This window comes from Anticarsia gemmatalis, chromosome 3 (genome assembly GCF_050436995.1).
Source record: "Anticarsia gemmatalis isolate Benzon Research Colony breed Stoneville strain chromosome 3, ilAntGemm2 primary, whole genome shotgun sequence".
Classification (NCBI taxonomy): Eukaryota; Metazoa; Arthropoda; class Insecta; order Lepidoptera; family Erebidae; genus Anticarsia; species Anticarsia gemmatalis.
In genome coordinates, this window is record NC_134747.1 from 12,325,464 (window position 1) to 12,342,356 (window position 16,893).

Genomic DNA, 16,893 nt, shown 5'->3' on the forward strand with positions numbered 1-16,893 from the left:
CAGCTGTTGATTATTATGATTCTTCCCCGTCAAGTTAATTGCATAAATATTATCAAGCCTAGCCTAAACGTGATCTAACATTTGATGCTTAGTTTAATAAGAAGTTCTCGTCACCTCGGCGAAACTATTCAACGGCGAGATGGTAGCAAATAAAAAAGTATAGTATAGTTTCTTTTAGATGGCACGATGCCCAACGTTCCCACCCCTTCATAGCAAAATGTACAACAAGCAAAATGAGCACGGCACTTAAAATGTACAAATCGCATAATGTGCAAATAGCAAAAAGAGCAAATCGCATAATGTACAATACGCATAATGTGCAATACTTAAAATGAACACTATACGCAAAACGAGCAAAAAGCAAAATGTACATAGTGGCCTTCGTTCACACTAACCACTTACTGCCGTTTCTCAGTTTGGGGTTTGTTGGATTCATAGAGCATTGTCATAAAACAACTTCACATTCAATATAAGTTTATTTATATATTAATAAAGGGAGCTTAATGAGGCGTGGTATGAAATCCTTGAATCATCACCAAATAACAAATCAATGAGGACTTGCGCAACAACTAATTCTGTTGAAATTATATTATTTATTTAAACTTAAAAGAAAACAAACTAAAATGCAAGTCTTGTATAAATATATCATCTGTAGAAGAAATTGTTTAACGGAAATACTTTTAATATGCAAACTGTTTAGTAGTTTTTTATACTTTTTTTTTTGTTTTACAAGACAACTCCCGCACTAAGAATTGCTCTTGTGTCGCGGGGACTTTTACAAACATACAAACAACGGACACAAAGCACAACCAGACTCGAAACAATTATTTGTGGATCGCACAAATAATTGCTCCGTGTGGGAATCGAACCCACGACCTCCCGAGACAATGGTTGTCGGCGTGGTGACCTAAACCACTGCGCCACGGAGGCAGTCATATTTTAAAATAATCATTTTTATCAAAGACGATGTCTGCTTTTCTCCTATTTTTCATTGCCGGCTCAAATATGCTTTTTTAAAATTTATTATCACTGAACATAGCTTCTTTTTTTAATTTATAAATGAAAAACATTAAACTTATCTTTTTCGGAATTTTGGCATTCAAACGCCTGTGCCAACCTTCAACAGGATTAGTTGTTCGGTGTCGTTGGTTGGCACAGCTTAGAATCTTTGGGTTAAACTTGGGATACCACGTCCGTTCGAAGTAGAGTCTAAAGGCTGTCATTGCGTTGGTATTTGGCGATGATTCAAGGATTTCATACCACGCCTCAGGAATTATTATTATTATTATTTATTTTATGTATGTATATAGAACAAACCCCGCTGATTTTAGGATACTAACGATCAAAGAAAAAAATCTCCACAAGTCGGTCTTGTAAACATGCCCTAACAGTATTATGTACATTTTGCTTTTTGCTCGTTTTGCGTATAGTGTTCATTTTAAGTATTGCACATTATGCGTATTGTACATTATGCGATTTGCTCTTTTTGCTATTTGCACATTATGCGATTTGTACATTTTAAGTGCCGTGCTCATTTTGCTTGTTGTACATTTTGCTATGAAGGGGTTCCCACGAGCGTGTGAACGATACGATTTGAAGATAACTTAAGAGTTGATTAATTAGTAACACTTCGCAGATATTGTTTTGCGCTGATGTTTGTTTTGTTAGTTATATTTTGTAGTAGAATCGATAAAATGATTCATAAAGAATAATGTTATATGAACACGCTTTTGGCTTCTAACTAGTTGTTGTAATTTGTGGTTAAATGACCAACCTTTGGTGCGATTGGTTTATAGTTGGGTGCCAGCATTTGTTACCTTTGAACTTTCATACGCACAAACCCATTTTCTATCGATTGGTTTGAAGTCTTTGCAAACTATAACGAAATAGACTGCCTCCGTGGCGCAGTGGTTTAGTTTTCGGCACACCGCTACCATTGCGCCGATAGGTCGTGGGCCCCGCAACCCAAGAGCAAATCAAGGTGCGGGCGTTGTCTTAAAAAAATACACGTGTCAAAATGTATATTCAAAGTATCATTTTGAAGGAGTTTCTTACTTCATAGAATTCGAGGATGGAGTAACTTACTGAATACTTAAAAGGTCACATCCTTCTATGCATGATATGCATATCAAACAGGCACGCTTTACCCTCAAAATCTTTACCTACTACTGGTTTTAACAACTGAAATTAGGCTCTCGTCTTGAACGCCCTAGAAGAAATGACTGGAGAGACAGTGTTTAACTTGTTTAAATAGTTATTTATCTAGTAAGTTTGAAGACTGTATTACAATATTAATAACTAAAGTATATTTTATATTGTTTCTTTACATATTGTCTCACGTTAATCTCTATTATCTAAACGACCTATTCTAAACTCTTGAAGATTTGATCGTCTATTTACCTTGTAGCTTTTTTGAGCTATTTACCTTGCCTTTATACTAAGTACGTTTAATTTTATATTCTTATACAAATACTGAATATTATTACACAGTTTTAAATAATATTTACGGCAAACTGTGTCGTTGTTTCTAGTTTCTAGACTAAGGCGTAATCCTGTTAAGATTGCGGCGGTTAAGCGAACATTCATGTACTATCTGAAAGGCTAGACCTTTAGATATTTATGTTAGAAATTGTTCGCCGAATAAATCAAATAACTCGCCTACGGATCCATACAAATTCTTGGTAAACCCGCCCACAGGCTTCCTTTGTACAAGTTATTACATTTTTATAATAAAGCCAGCTTGGTTAGCGGCTTCCAATAAAATTATGTTCAGGCTATTAACGGAATTAGGTTTATTTAGCCGTAAATTGCCAATCAAGTTTTTATAGAGTTTGGAAACTTTTATATTTGTTAGAATATAACCTAAATAAACCCAGTTATTGTAAACACGAGTAAAAACAGGTGAGACCGGTACCTACTTCAGACCCTAGTTTGGTCGCAACAAGATTTTAATACTACTCATATTATCCCTTGCCCGGTGTTTGAACAGGACAAAAAAAATATGTAGATCAAATCGTGTTCACACCCTAGTCTAAAGTAACCGCTATTGTTGAGAAGTACGACAGAAAGATAAGCCTGCCCAGTGTTATAAAATAATGTACGTACCAAGTGTACCAACTATCTAATGCAGCCTCCATTCTAGCACTTAGGTGCACGAAGAAACATGTCTACGTTTCTTAAAACGTCTTAAAATTGTTATTGAAGTAGACGGAGCATCCTCACGCCGCGGGCGACGCTTTTAACATAATGTATTTACTGTAATTTGACCGATCAACGACCCACCACAATAACATGACATTATTTAACAAAATACAATAAAAAATACGTAATTTTTTTTTGCCAATGTAATCGATTGTATTTAGTTCCTTTGTAAACGAAATAAGGAAATGAATATGTTTGTACGTGTATTTTTGTAACTCATATTGATTTTCCGCTTTCCTTTCGTTAACATCAATATACAAGTACAATATTTTACTGTTCAAATTGTTTCACAGGTTCTATGTACCTTGCTGTATGGTTATCATTGGAGTAATGTAATATTCCCAACCTCATTACCGAGGGGAATAACCCAGCTCACAAACAAATAGCCGTACTTGTCTTAAATGACCTAAAATTCGTATTGCGTCTCAAAGTTGGGTCGAGACGCCCAATTCTAGACTGAATAATTAACAATACACCTAATACAGCAACTGTAGGCGGGAAGACGATTCAAGATTGTGCTTGTACTCAAATTATTGTTACAGATCTTTAGAAATTCATATTTCTAAGGCAGGTTATAAGTAATGTACATGCAGTTTTGATCAATAGCATGTTTCAATCGGAATTACTGGAATAATATTCTGAAGTTAATGCCATTGCACAATCTTGGTAGTCGAACTGTCACATGTCCGTCGTAAAGTCAAGACCGCGGCTATTAAGGAAACCCATTCACGGCATGAAATTGCACTGAATGCGTGTGAATTGATACGAGATTAAACTCAAGTTAAAAGTGAGAGCTATCGAGGCCAACATTGGCCACTGGTGACCCGCCAATCCGTCATATTTCACACGTTTGTCGCTCAGCGCTTCATGGTCAATGAGATGGTAATTTTGTGTTGTAATACTACGGTTTTCGCAATAAAACCGGTTTTTTGTTTTGTCTTTTGCTTAATCTGTTGACCAGAATTTTTGGGATCGTTGAACGCTTTTTAACATTCTCATGTCTGATGTAATGATTACCAGCATATTCTAACACACTTCTTCAGCCATTCATCGAAAATTTATTTGAGATTATCCCAAATACTAAAAATCGTAAACTTGATATTGGATTATCGACACAAAATAAACAACTTCCCAAACGAAATACGGAAGCCGTTGCTGAACTAAAATGAGGTTATCGGAAAAATCTCGTAATTTTATAAAGGAGTTTCAAGTTTCTTCACCTTTAAATATAGACGTTGAATATCGACCCCTCGTTATCTGAAAGCTCCCTAGCATTATAGTCATAATAGTTATTTACAAAGATGGCATGACTGTCTAGTCGCCACACCTGTCCAGCCAAGGTTAACGCGTTCACCCCATTCTGTGACGCAACGCGGCCAGGGTGGGTACGAATCACCGGTATTTTAGATATTTGAACTGACTATTTGAAGGTTATTTACCAATGTTGAATTATAGTATTTCCTTTACTAGCCATTCGATGATTTCCAATATAATATTAGCAAGTTTTTTCTCCCCACTGCTGTTCATACCAACAAAATCTTTAAGATTTATATACGAATCACGTGGGGAAAGAAGAGCCGACTTTATGTTATCGACATAAAATCCCTCAGTGGTGTTCGTATTGCTGGAGAAAATTTAGTGTTTACATTCTTTGTCAAGTGCGATACCGAGAAGGATGTTACGTTACAGATTTATGGGTTTCTTTGAGATAACAGAATACTGACTTTTTGCCAGTTTTGTAGCGATGTTACAGCGAAATCGAGTAACGTCGATACATACACAAATAATATCACGCCTACTTCCAATAAGGGTAGGTCAAAGAACGCTATTTGGAACGGTCCTTACAAACTTCACTTGCCTCATTCACATCCATATATCACATCATACATGACCGCCGGTTACGAGTGTTAAAAGTTCTTCAAATTGGAATTTTGTTCAATGATAAAACGGTTTCTGATCGTTTTTCCATTTTATAACATTCAGACTTTTCCCAATACTGCAGAGCCAGCCTAGTTTGCAAGTCAATTAAGAGCGCCAAGTTGCACAATGTGCTCTACGTAAGCAAACTGCCACTCAGTTACTACATCTTAATTAGTTTTCTTACCGTGCGTAATTATTTCATGACAATGATGTTCATCTCGGGTTCACGAACCTTTATAATTACTTAAACACTGTTTTTGTATCTCTATGACATTCAACTTTTATTATCCGCATTTGAGATTTAAGTATTTTTCTTGTATTTTTAATTATTCTGTGTGACTATTATTGTTAGATTGTTTCTGCTTATTATAACTGGTTATAAAAATACTGAAATTGATTATGAACGTCGTCTTCGTAACATCCTTGCATGATGCTAATCATCAAAACGTAATCAAGCCATAATACATCATTAAGAAGATCATAAGACTCCTTTATAAAATCGAGAGGTTATAAGAGCTCTTCAGTAGTTCGCTCCATTTAAAAATAGGACGTGACCTAACATTGATCTAGATTCTAGTTGCATCGGAATACCAAACATAGTGGTAGTGTATGAACAATGAACATTTTTACTAAAATATGTTTATATCTTTTATAAAAAGATAAAAACACGCACTAAAAATTGCTCTTGTGTCGTGGTAACGTTTACAAACAAACAATGGACACAAAATACAACCAGACCCAATACAAGACCGAAACAACTACTTGTGAATCGCACAAATATTATTTGTGTCGTGTGAGAATCGAACTCACGACCTCTCGACGCTCTGGTAGTGGCGTGGCTTCCACCTTAACCCCTGTGCGTAATGCGTTATTATCAAGGGAAATCTTCATCATCAAAGGCGAGGCAGGCATTCACGAAGATATTCTTCGTCGTTATTAAACATTCTAGGTAAAAGCTTATTCTGGTGGGAATCTGTATCCTAACTAAACAAACATTGTCGTGATATTTGCCGGGAACATACACCTTTCTAAGTGTTGATACACGTTTAACAGAATTATGTAAGTTGTGTCGCTAAATCCTAGAAAGCTACCGTTCCCTTCTAATATTGACTTATGTAATTTAGATCTGTCTACTATGTATTAAAGGTGTGATTTTAAAACCAGTAAATGTTTTGTTTATAAACTTTATTAGGAACTTTTCAAACTTTTAGAAGCAGTATGAGTTATTAGGGCAAATTTTGTAAAGCAGTTATAACTGTAGGATTGTGACATTAATGGCTTAAGTACCTACTAGATGAAGGGGGCTTTAAAACTGTAACCAATACGTTGGATCATATATCAAACGTTTCTTAAGCGCACTTAATGTTTTATTTCATCCGATGAGAATTTCCCATCTAACAAAGAACGGCAATAAAATGCGTAATATCCAAAGATTTGTCTTCCCACAAAATAAATGGTTTCGAAGTTATGCAGTTACTTCTGTCCTCGAGCCCTAGTTTTGAACATACTTTGAAACTTCCACGATGAAGTTTAAGACTGCCTATTGTAAAGTTAGTTTGAACTGAGTCCATCTAGGCCTCGGTTTTGCCTAGAAGTCTGATTTTATCATAGAGCAAACAAGTATATCAACGGATGCATCTGATGTGACATTGCTGCCAATTTGTTTAATATTTTGTAACGACCGCGACCTGTTTTGTAATTGTTTGTTCTTCTGAATTCATGATTCTGTAAGGACTTTTGCGACGGATAAGGCACACAAATTACGGACAGAATCACAGCTGTATGTCAAAGCACATATTTCTTATTTTGTAGCTTTATTTATCTAGTTTAAAATGTCCGTGACCATGTACCTATTTGACAGTATTGATTACTAATTTGTGTCCAAAAATATCATATTCCATAAATTATTCGAGATATTCAACCTACGCATGAATTATTTTCAATGTCTATTTGGACAGTATCCGTGACTATCAAACGACGGCATTTCGTACTTTTATTCCTCAAATTTATGGAAGTGAAAACACAGCAGGATTATTAGACATACATGTATACGAAATTCACGTCCATTCTCCATAGGGGTAGACAGAGACCAGAGAACGCCACTTGTTTTTTAACGCATTTATCGGAACAATTCAGGCGACATCGTCTTATATTCTGCTTTCATTCATTTCAGGACCAAGAACACCTTAAACCGCCTATAGTTGGAGGGCTAGCGAACGCCGAGCTGTACTGCTTAGCGCTCGCAAACATGTACTCGGACCCCAACTACCACAGCCTGAACCACTGGAACATTCTGCAGACGCTCGCACGGAAAGGCGTGCACGTGCCCGACCCGCCTGACTGCGCGCTCACGGAAACTGTGCTCATACAAACCAACCCGCTCAAAATGGTACGTAAACACCTGACAATTCCCTGCTACATAAATATTCATGTCATTAGTGATTAGTGTGTGACGGTGCGGCTCTATATCTCAAGCTCCTTATATGAACTAACGCCATCGTAGTTTACTTATTTCTTGCCAGTATTAAAATCTGTTTGTAGCAGAGACTTGTTTGTTACTCGTTAAAAGTTGGTCTTTTGTGTATGGCTATACATAGAAGGGAGTCGGTTTTATTTGTTAGCCATTCATCGAAATTCTAGAAACTGTCGAATACACAATTTCGTTGGCTTCAAAATCCGTTGCACAAAGGAGAATGGGCACTCCTGGGCGGTCGGCGGCCGTTAATGAAAGTAGTGTCAAATTAAAGTAATGATAACTAGGAACAACTTTTACTAAGAACGTTTCGCTGCAATCCTTTTAGGAAACAATATATTGACATGTAAATATAATGGAATTTCATAGAACAAATACAATTATTTCGTGTCTGTAATGCATTTAATGTTGTGTAATAACGTTACATCTTCTTATAACGTTTGCAATGCCATCAAAATGAACAATAATCGTAACTCGTATCTATCTATCATATGGTTCACCTAGTTTCAAAGTTGTTCAAGCCGCCCGAATGTTATCTTAGTTGACAACCACCGGGACCGGCTTTTGACGTGCCCTCGGAAGCACGGAGAAGCTCAGTTCAAATACCACAATGCGGTCACCCATCTATAGAATGACCGCGCCAACGGTTGCTTAACCAACAGATCGTTTACCGACCAGTGAGCGCAACTGGCTATGAACGCCTCGTTTTTAAGCTGAGCATTCAAGACAGATAAGTCGTCTCAGTGAATATATTATAGAAGAGCAAGATGTTTACTTGTTACGATATTTATATATTTACATGTTATGATTGTTCGAATATTAATAATGTCTACATTTGTATGCAATAATATAAATAGTACTTTTTATTTAATCTCCGAATATAAGCCAAAAATATGTTTTTATACTATTAAAAGTGCTCAAAAACAAAAATGTATTTTGTTCGTCATATAAGTGCGTCGCGGCAATAAAACTTTTACACGGTAATTATAGGACTAAACTACATAAAAAAAACAAAAAATCAATTTTGGCCGCGGATCGCCCAGGCTCCATACTATTTTGCCCATTCTCCTTTTTTGTAAAGTCGTACCTGCCTATTTCCAAAAGCGTATGGCTTTGAAATGCTAGTTGAGTTCTGCCAATCAGCTGACACGAACGTGAAAGTAGGATGACTAGCGTGCGAACTACATCGATATCGGTGGCCCAAAGTTGAATAGGCTCTAACGATGTTTCATTGATGTCAAACAAACATCGAAACGAAACGCCCATAACTTGAACACTGCAAGTCATTGTTAACGCTTTATCCGAAGGCTTAACAGGTGACCAGTAATTTGGCATTCATGAATTCGATTAACATCAATTTTAATAGTTAGCGCGCGTTATTGTCTTCACATTTACATTGAAATTCGACCGACTAAAGTAAACCAACGATAATCCGTCGTTTATATGCAAAAATCACATATATACAAGTGTCAGAACCACGAACAGTAAAGCTTGACATGTCACCTATATTTTCCTCGTTGAAATGAACGAAAGGAAAACATACACAGCTGATTGACATTCCGCACGTGTTGGACTCGCGGCGAGGGGTTCTAACAGGTTTACTTGTTTGTTCGTAACGGCAAGCTGTCATTATTTATGCATTATTGCGGTATTTACAACTACACTACTGGGAACCTTCGGCTGCTCGTAAAATGTAGAGCATTGTAAAGCTATTTTACCTGCGAGAATCAATCAGGTAGATACTTCTATACAGCTTTACTGTATACTCTTGTGAGTTCGTCACTGTATTTAAATCAAGGTTACACCTACCTGAGAGTGATAAAGACAAAGCACTTGATTACTAATCCGAGCTTACGCGACATTTGCTAAACTTTATTAGTAAGATAATGTTTTGTGTAGTCTGATATAAATATTGAATTCATTCGCAGTATTTTGTAATTCACCAGTATTTTTTCGTGTCCGTAATTTTAAGTTTTGCGAGATATACCCAGATTTTTAAGTTTACCTGTTTTTTTAAGTATATTATCTCATTTTTGGTTCTTGAACGATAACACTTCTTAGTTATCTTATCAATTTAAATATAATATGGAAATGCAAGCAGATAAGTAATGACTGTTTTTAAAATGTCACTTTATCTTTGAGAATGCAAGCAATGTTTGTCTTAGATATGCAATCTTCCAGAATACTACATCTGTTCAAATGCATTTAATCTATTTTTACAAGTTAATGTTGTAGGTACTGTTTGTCATGGATTTGGTGCACCGTGTGCTAGACAATTGCTTATTGTAGTATTTTTTTTAGCTTTACATTATCAAGGCCCCAAATTGCTTGGGATAGATATTCCTTCATCTTCTTATAATTACGAACTGATAAGTATTAGTCGTTACCCCTAACTCCCGATGGTTAACAATTACCCAAAGTTAACTTATCGCCGAAGTTTTATATCGATTCCTCATTTCTGATACTAAAAGTTTATATTGTTCTTTCTGAGTTCGTCTTTGCAAACGATTCATTTAAACTTTGACCGAAGCAACCTCGATCAATCGATTTGCACGATCTTTATACAAACATCGATGCGTTTTATATCGAGCTTGATAAATATTTACGACGTGTATGCATTCATACGGTACATATTGTTCGGTATTTACCATCGATACTAAGGCATGCTAATCCTTGAGATAGCACCATTGCGACACGGAATGACTCGGAATGACAATGTCTAGAATTAAATGAGTTACGTCATCGATTGTACTGTTGTATTGTGACACTTCTTTTGTTTATGTTCCATATAACCGTATATGTGTATTGCCATAAGTGGTTCATATCTTGCCGTAATCCATTCTTAACGCAATTTTAGATGTATTTTATGATGGTACTTCAAACGAGGTTACTTCGATTATCTAATGGCAACTTGGGATATAAAATTCATTCTAACTTGTCATATTACAGAAAAGGTTAAGACTCTCTTACTGAGAACATAACTTCTATTGATTGGCTATTCATTTGTGAGTGCAATACAAGTAATACCACGCAAAATATATTTGTGTCCGCACATTGTCCGGACTCTGGCCATAGGTACTTTGTTTTGAATGTGTAATCCTTTTACACTGAAAGTACTATTTAAAATCATTGCAACCTGAGAAGTTGCCTGGGACTGTCGTAGAATTTGATAGTTGAAACCGGATCTAAGAAATTTATATTAAAAATGTCTCTGCATATAAAATGTGTTGGTGTTTCAGAGCGGCCACATGTCTGTGATAGAAGCACTGATGGTGCTATACGCGCGGGAGGTGGTCACGGCGGACCGGGTGGCGGCGGCGGCGCAACGGTTCGGCTCCCCCGTCACACAAATACAACACCACGAGGACGGCATACTGTGCTGGATCAACGCCGCCTGCGCTGCGCTAAATAAGGCTGAAGTATGAACAACTTTTTATTAGAATTGCTTATTATAAAGCATAACATAAGGGCCAATGTAAAGGGATGTGATTGCGCATTGCAATTTTGTTCCGCTATTTCTTTTTCCTCTCTTTAATTACTTCTTCGATCATTTTATTGAGTTTTCGATGATTCAGTAACGCTGATGTTTAGCGTGTATCGGTAGCACAGGTCGAAAATCGTATAAATTACTTTTGAATTCGTCTTTTCTTCAAGATTGTGTCAATATACCGAGGCGGTTACCATACTTATATATTTGAGAGGACTAACGTAAACACTGGTGTGTTCCAGGAGGACTCGTCGATGCACGTGCCGATGCTGAAGAGCCTGCAGGAGGTGTGCGACGGCACGGCGCTGGCGGCGCTGATCTCGTTCTACTGCCCCGAGGCGCTGCCGCGCGGCGCGGTGCGCGTGGGGCGCATGGCGTCCATCCAGGACTGTCTGCACAACCTCATGCTGGTGCACGACTTCTGCCGCCACGCGCTGCCGCACGACGTCTTCCACATGCTGCCCGAGGACGTCACCTACATGCGCGGGTCAGTAGCCGTACTACGGGAAATACTGTAATGATGATGTTTCGTTAAAATCTGTTACGACTCGCTGCTCTATGTTTCGTTACAAAAATGTGTCTTATCAAAGTGTAAAAAAGTTGCTGCGTTGAATGTTCAACAATTTCTTACGTCTATTTCCAGGTCAATGCGACAAAATTTAGTAGCGATGCTCGCCGATCTCTTCAATATGCTAGAAGTCCATCCTGTCAAATCTGTTAAATATCCAGGAAGCGGTGAGTTCACAAAGATTAACATTCACCCCTATCCCACCGATACCTTTATTACCCTCCGTATTGCATGCTAAATAGTAATGGGAGTATGTGGTCATAATATCAAAGATTCTCTGCCTACTAATACTAGAAAATAAAAATTTTAATCCTCCACGGATATGGTCGAATAATGCTTCAATTTTATTTACTGGCAACACTAAATTTTAGGCACATTTTGGGGTCCATATTTTATTCGACGACAAAATTTTATAATACTTATTTATTTTATTATATTTACGTGTAAGATACAAATTTATTTATTATGTCGAGAAATGCGTGCGAGGTAAGTCTGAAACGGTATACAACAAATTGAATGAGCGCTTCGCTGAATGAAACTGTTCCTAATGTTTGTCACCCTGTCTTGCTTCGCAATGGCGCATTCTGGACATTCGCATTGTGGGATGCGTATCGCAAACGCCATGCACAAATTCGTAGACATCATGAGGTACACATATATATATTGTCGTGAGGCTCGGGTAGACAAGACAGGGTGATGTGTGGGGTGTGCTGACGGGTGGGTGTCCGCAGAGGAGCGCGGGTGCAACTCGTTCGGCGTGCGGCACAAGCGCTGCCTGCCGCCGCCGCCGCCCGCGCCCATCCCCGACCTCCGCGCCGAGCGCCTCGACAGCGCCCTGCCGCCCTTCTCAGGTACAGGACCTGCTTGTTGCTAGGGGAAGGACGACTTGCCACGCGCCACTGTGACCCCACTGATCGGATCTGATCTGAAACAGCTTCTTAGTGATGACGCACGTAATTGCGTGCCAAGGTGTTATGAATGGCACCCTCACTGTATTATTACATTTTCAGTGCATAGTTTCACTGCCGTTCTAAGTCATCAGATCACGGCTCACAAAGTTTTCATCTGTGATTGAAATATTTTTGTAATTGATAAAAATTTTATAACAGGAAAACTTCGCTACTGGTTGATAAGATCACAAAATTCAAAGCATCACATGAACAAGCTTTGTAGGAAAGACACCTCGTTCTCACAGGGTCACGAAGCTGTCTAGATGTCACTAGTGTGCACTCGCCTTCCCCGACGACAATAATAGTGTGTTCGTTTTTGTTTCGTTTGCGTGTGTGTTTGTGTGAGCGTCTTCAAGTGTATGTGTTGTTCGTAATACATGGAATGTCTATTTATGTTTTAGGGTATACCTCTAAATGTAAGTTTCCACTATCTCATTCACATAATGCGCTTTATATTAACTGGATTAAAGTTTAAAATGGATTGATGGTCTCACAAGCTTTCTATAGCGCTTTTGCATGGGATTGAAAGCTTTTAAGGGCACTTTTTTGAGCTTCTGAAGGCACTCGGAGTCAATGACGTTATGTCCTCAGGGCTCCCATATGACGTCATAAGCTAGTATGCTATCACAGTAGCTGTAGGCGATTACAATCGTTGGTCTACTGGGTATTTTTTACTCTGATAACATTTGAGCTTGACGCTTGGTCGGTAGTTTAGCTTTTACTGTGTGCTTTACGATGTTTCTTTATTTGAATATGTAATCGAAATGTTTTTAATTTGTTGTTTTTGTAAACAGTTGTACTGTCATGTAAGTTACATAATTTTATTATACATACTTTTTATCAAAGTAGTATTTTAGTCGCCTATTCAAGATTGTTTTAGCGTATTTATATCGTAAAATATTGTAAGTGGTCGTATGCGCAGTTCCCCGCTCGCCGTCCGCGATGAGTGGGCGGGGTCGGGCGGCGTGTCGGTCCGCCAGTTCGACTCCCGAGCGACGCAGCGCCAGTCCCGCACGAGACGACTTCGTCGTGCACAGGCCTAAGCACATCACTACACTCGCCGCTATGGCAAGGAGGGATGATGATAGTGGTAATTATTTACTAATATAATATAATAATATACTTACATTATTAATAAAACGGGGGTATTTTAATAAATGCTTAAAATAATAATTACATAAAAACTAGAGTTGTGGTTTTTAAGTTTCGTTTATGTATATTTTAAAGTTGTCCTCATCTACAGATGTAAATATATTGACACGTTTTCTTATTTAGGGCATATGCTGCTAAAAAGCTCTCAAAATCTAATTTTTCGTGTCCGATATCATATTCAATCAATAAATGTATTAAACATAAATTAAGCGTAACTATACAGTAGACAAAATAGAGTTCAGCATTAGTATTGAGCTAATAATATAAATGCAATATTTGCAATAATGATTGTGTACTTCTCCTTAGCGTTAGAGTTGAACATAACGGCGGCGGGTCGTCCGTCCAACTGGGCGGAGTCGCGCGACGGCACGTTCGCGGGGCGGCGCTCGCGGCGCTCGTCCGTGTCCGACGACTCGCAGCTCACGGTGGAGAACTTCGGCGGCTCGCAGGACCGCCTGCACTTCGCCGGACGGAACCCCGAGAAGGAGCTCGCCACGCTCGCCAACGTGCGCAAGATCTCCGCACCCGCCGGTGAGGACAAGCTACGTTTCTACGAAACATTCTGTATACAGTTTTCAGTGATGTAGAAGTCAAACTTCTTAGTTTGGTGCTAATAGCTTAGTAGTTATAGTAGTTGCAAAAATCACTAGTGCCCTAAAAGTTTGATGTAGATAGATTTTCGAAAAATGTTATGATTAACTTTAAGTTTAAGATTTCAGTCGAAATGGGAGAAGTAACACTAATATGCAAATGTCATTTATTATCACAATTTTCTGCGCAGGTCCGCTCGACTACAACCCTCCCCTACGTTCGTCACGACAGGACATCCGCGGCTCGATCCAATTCTTCCACGGGGACTTTCAGAACGGCTCCGAGAACGAACAACGGCAGAAAGTCGAACGACAACACTCGCAGCCCGACAACGAACCTTACTTCCCCATCCGACGACAGCTCAGCAGCGACACCATCACGCTCAGCGAGAGAGCGCAGAACTTCGGCTTCAGCGCCAAGGGCGGCGGCGACAGCTTCTACCTCAACGACAGAGACTCCACCGACGGAGACAACACCAAAACCTCCTTCGCCGACCTTAACAAAATCAGGAGTAATGGTGACCAGTCAGGTTTGTTCCTGCGCCGCGCATAATATGAAAGAACAATCTTGTCTTCGAACCATATAAACGACTTTGTTCTCTCATCCCTTAGCCTGTGATTAGCTTTCTTGTACTTGGCGGCACATACAAAATTTTCGGCCATCTATGTAAGCTTTGAATGTTGCATAACGCTTCTCTAACCGCACATTATAATTGGCGAAACATGTTCCTGGCTGATGATAACTGCACTTTTGAGTTATGTTGTGTGCGTTTCGTCTATTATAGTGTGAGTAAATAGGACCACATATTCCCATGTTCCAAATTCTAAATTGTCACACTAACATGAGTCATTGGTTTGTGACGTCATCATGACATGTGCGTGGTCGTTGTGTAGGTATTCAGTCGGTGCTGAGCCAGGAGGAGCCGACGGAGAGGCGGAAAAGCACGACATTCGTGACTCCGCCGCCGAACACTACCACGTGGCAACAACAGTTTATGCAACAAGAAAATCATCCAAGTCAGTATCACCTACATCTAACCTGCCATTTTATCATAAAGAAGTTAACGTAAATCGAAATATTTATTGTTATGAAACATCCTAACATTGGGTATTGAGGGTTATCATTATGGTAAATGCGTCACTTACGATAATCATTAACGGTGAACATTTAGCTATTGTACTGTGGCCGATCTATACATATGTGACCGTTTAATCCATCTCCACACTACATGATATACTTATAACGTGCAGACTTTAACCACCAAATGCCAACAGGTCAAAGGAATAACTGATAATATGATGTTGTTAATAAGTTTTTTCTACGGCAATTATTCTACTATATATAGCACTTGACATTTCAGATTTAAGTAACATAATTTACTAAAATTGCAGACGGTGAGGACTTAACAGATGAAACATCGAGCTCTCCAAGCGGGGGTCAGATGGCGGCGCAACTGAACAATATTCGACTGAAGCTGGAAGAGAAGCGGCGACGCATCGAGCAGGAGAAGCGCCGCATGGAGATGGCCGTCAATAGGCAGCGACAGCAGCTCGGACAACAGGCCTTCCTACAGGCTGTCACTAGGGTAAGTACTATAGAAGAAAAGAGGGGGACGGGTGTGATGTTCTTGTCTGTTCAGTGTTTTGGACGTTGTGCTGTAATGGGCTATATTGTATGGGTGGAATGATAAGTTGAGTTATTTGCTATGCAAGGAGGGTTGACGTCTGGCAGCTGGTTGTAAAAAACATCAGCCAAATTACAATATGTTTTTAAAGATAAAACTTGTTGTGCGGATCCATTTAACGTGGGATAAGGACAGAAAATATTCTACGATGTTTTTCTGTTAACTAATTGTTTCTGGGAAAGTGCAAAATCGCATTTCATGGTTGCAGTATTTCGCTCCATATAAAACAAGATTTGGTTTATTAATATGGTAAATTTTTCATTATCCTGCTGCTCTAAGCTTTGTAGGTTTTGAGGAAAGACAAGTTAGTCAATAAAACGAAGCATAACTAAGCTTAGCTGACAAAAAAGATAGACAACACACCAAAAACATCTTGTTAGGTCAGTGTAAAATACTGATTATTCAAAATACTGAATAGACGAGAACTTCATTCACCTAGTGTTGTGTGGTAGATGGTATATTTCACTGTGGTGTTTCAAATGGGGAGCTTGTTACAAATAAGTCCATCTGTGTTTGTGCCGTCTACCTATTACAAAGATATCTTAGAGTTTGAGAGTGCGAGTGAATAGACGTAGATAGAAAATGTTAACGAGTTTAAATCTATGAATTTTGATTGGTAGAATTTCGATATTTTTCTCAAGTTAAATTTCTTTCTAAACAGCACTTAAATTAGTATTAAAACGTAGTAAAATAATACTTAAATAATGTTATATGTTTTGATAACTTACTGTTAATTTCTAACAGACTACACACACTTTGTTGATCGTATTTTATAAAAGAAGATTTATGTCTCGTAGATTGTTATTTTCTTTTATAAAATGCGTTCGGATACTAGCACAAAGTTACTAATATTATGTTCCTCGTGAT

General features: G+C 38.4%; 1 protein-coding gene across 15 annotated transcripts in view; it reads left to right on the top strand.

Moving 5' to 3' along the window:
• The window catches only part of Patronin (calmodulin-regulated spectrin-associated protein patronin), a 65,141-nt gene that overhangs the window by 33,590 nt on the left and 14,658 nt on the right, over positions 1 to 16,893 (top strand). For 12 of the 15 annotated variants that reach the window (XM_076136613.1, XM_076136612.1, XM_076136621.1 and 9 more), the window contains exons 3-12: positions 7,295 to 7,510; positions 10,834 to 11,013; positions 11,324 to 11,568; positions 11,725 to 11,816; positions 12,381 to 12,500; positions 13,522 to 13,689; positions 14,058 to 14,282; positions 14,533 to 14,871; positions 15,236 to 15,358; positions 15,734 to 15,927. In XM_076136613.1, the coding sequence (XP_075992728.1) occupies positions 7,295 to 7,510; positions 10,834 to 11,013; positions 11,324 to 11,568; positions 11,725 to 11,816; positions 12,381 to 12,500; positions 13,522 to 13,689; positions 14,058 to 14,282; positions 14,533 to 14,871; positions 15,236 to 15,358; positions 15,734 to 15,927 (1,902 nt within the window). The remainder of the gene's footprint in view (positions 1 to 7,294; positions 7,511 to 10,833; positions 11,014 to 11,323; positions 11,569 to 11,724; positions 11,817 to 12,380; positions 12,501 to 13,521; positions 13,690 to 14,057; positions 14,283 to 14,532; positions 14,872 to 15,235; positions 15,359 to 15,733; positions 15,928 to 16,893) is intronic. The other 3 variants (XM_076136619.1, XM_076136618.1, XM_076136626.1) reach the window with 3 other exon arrangements.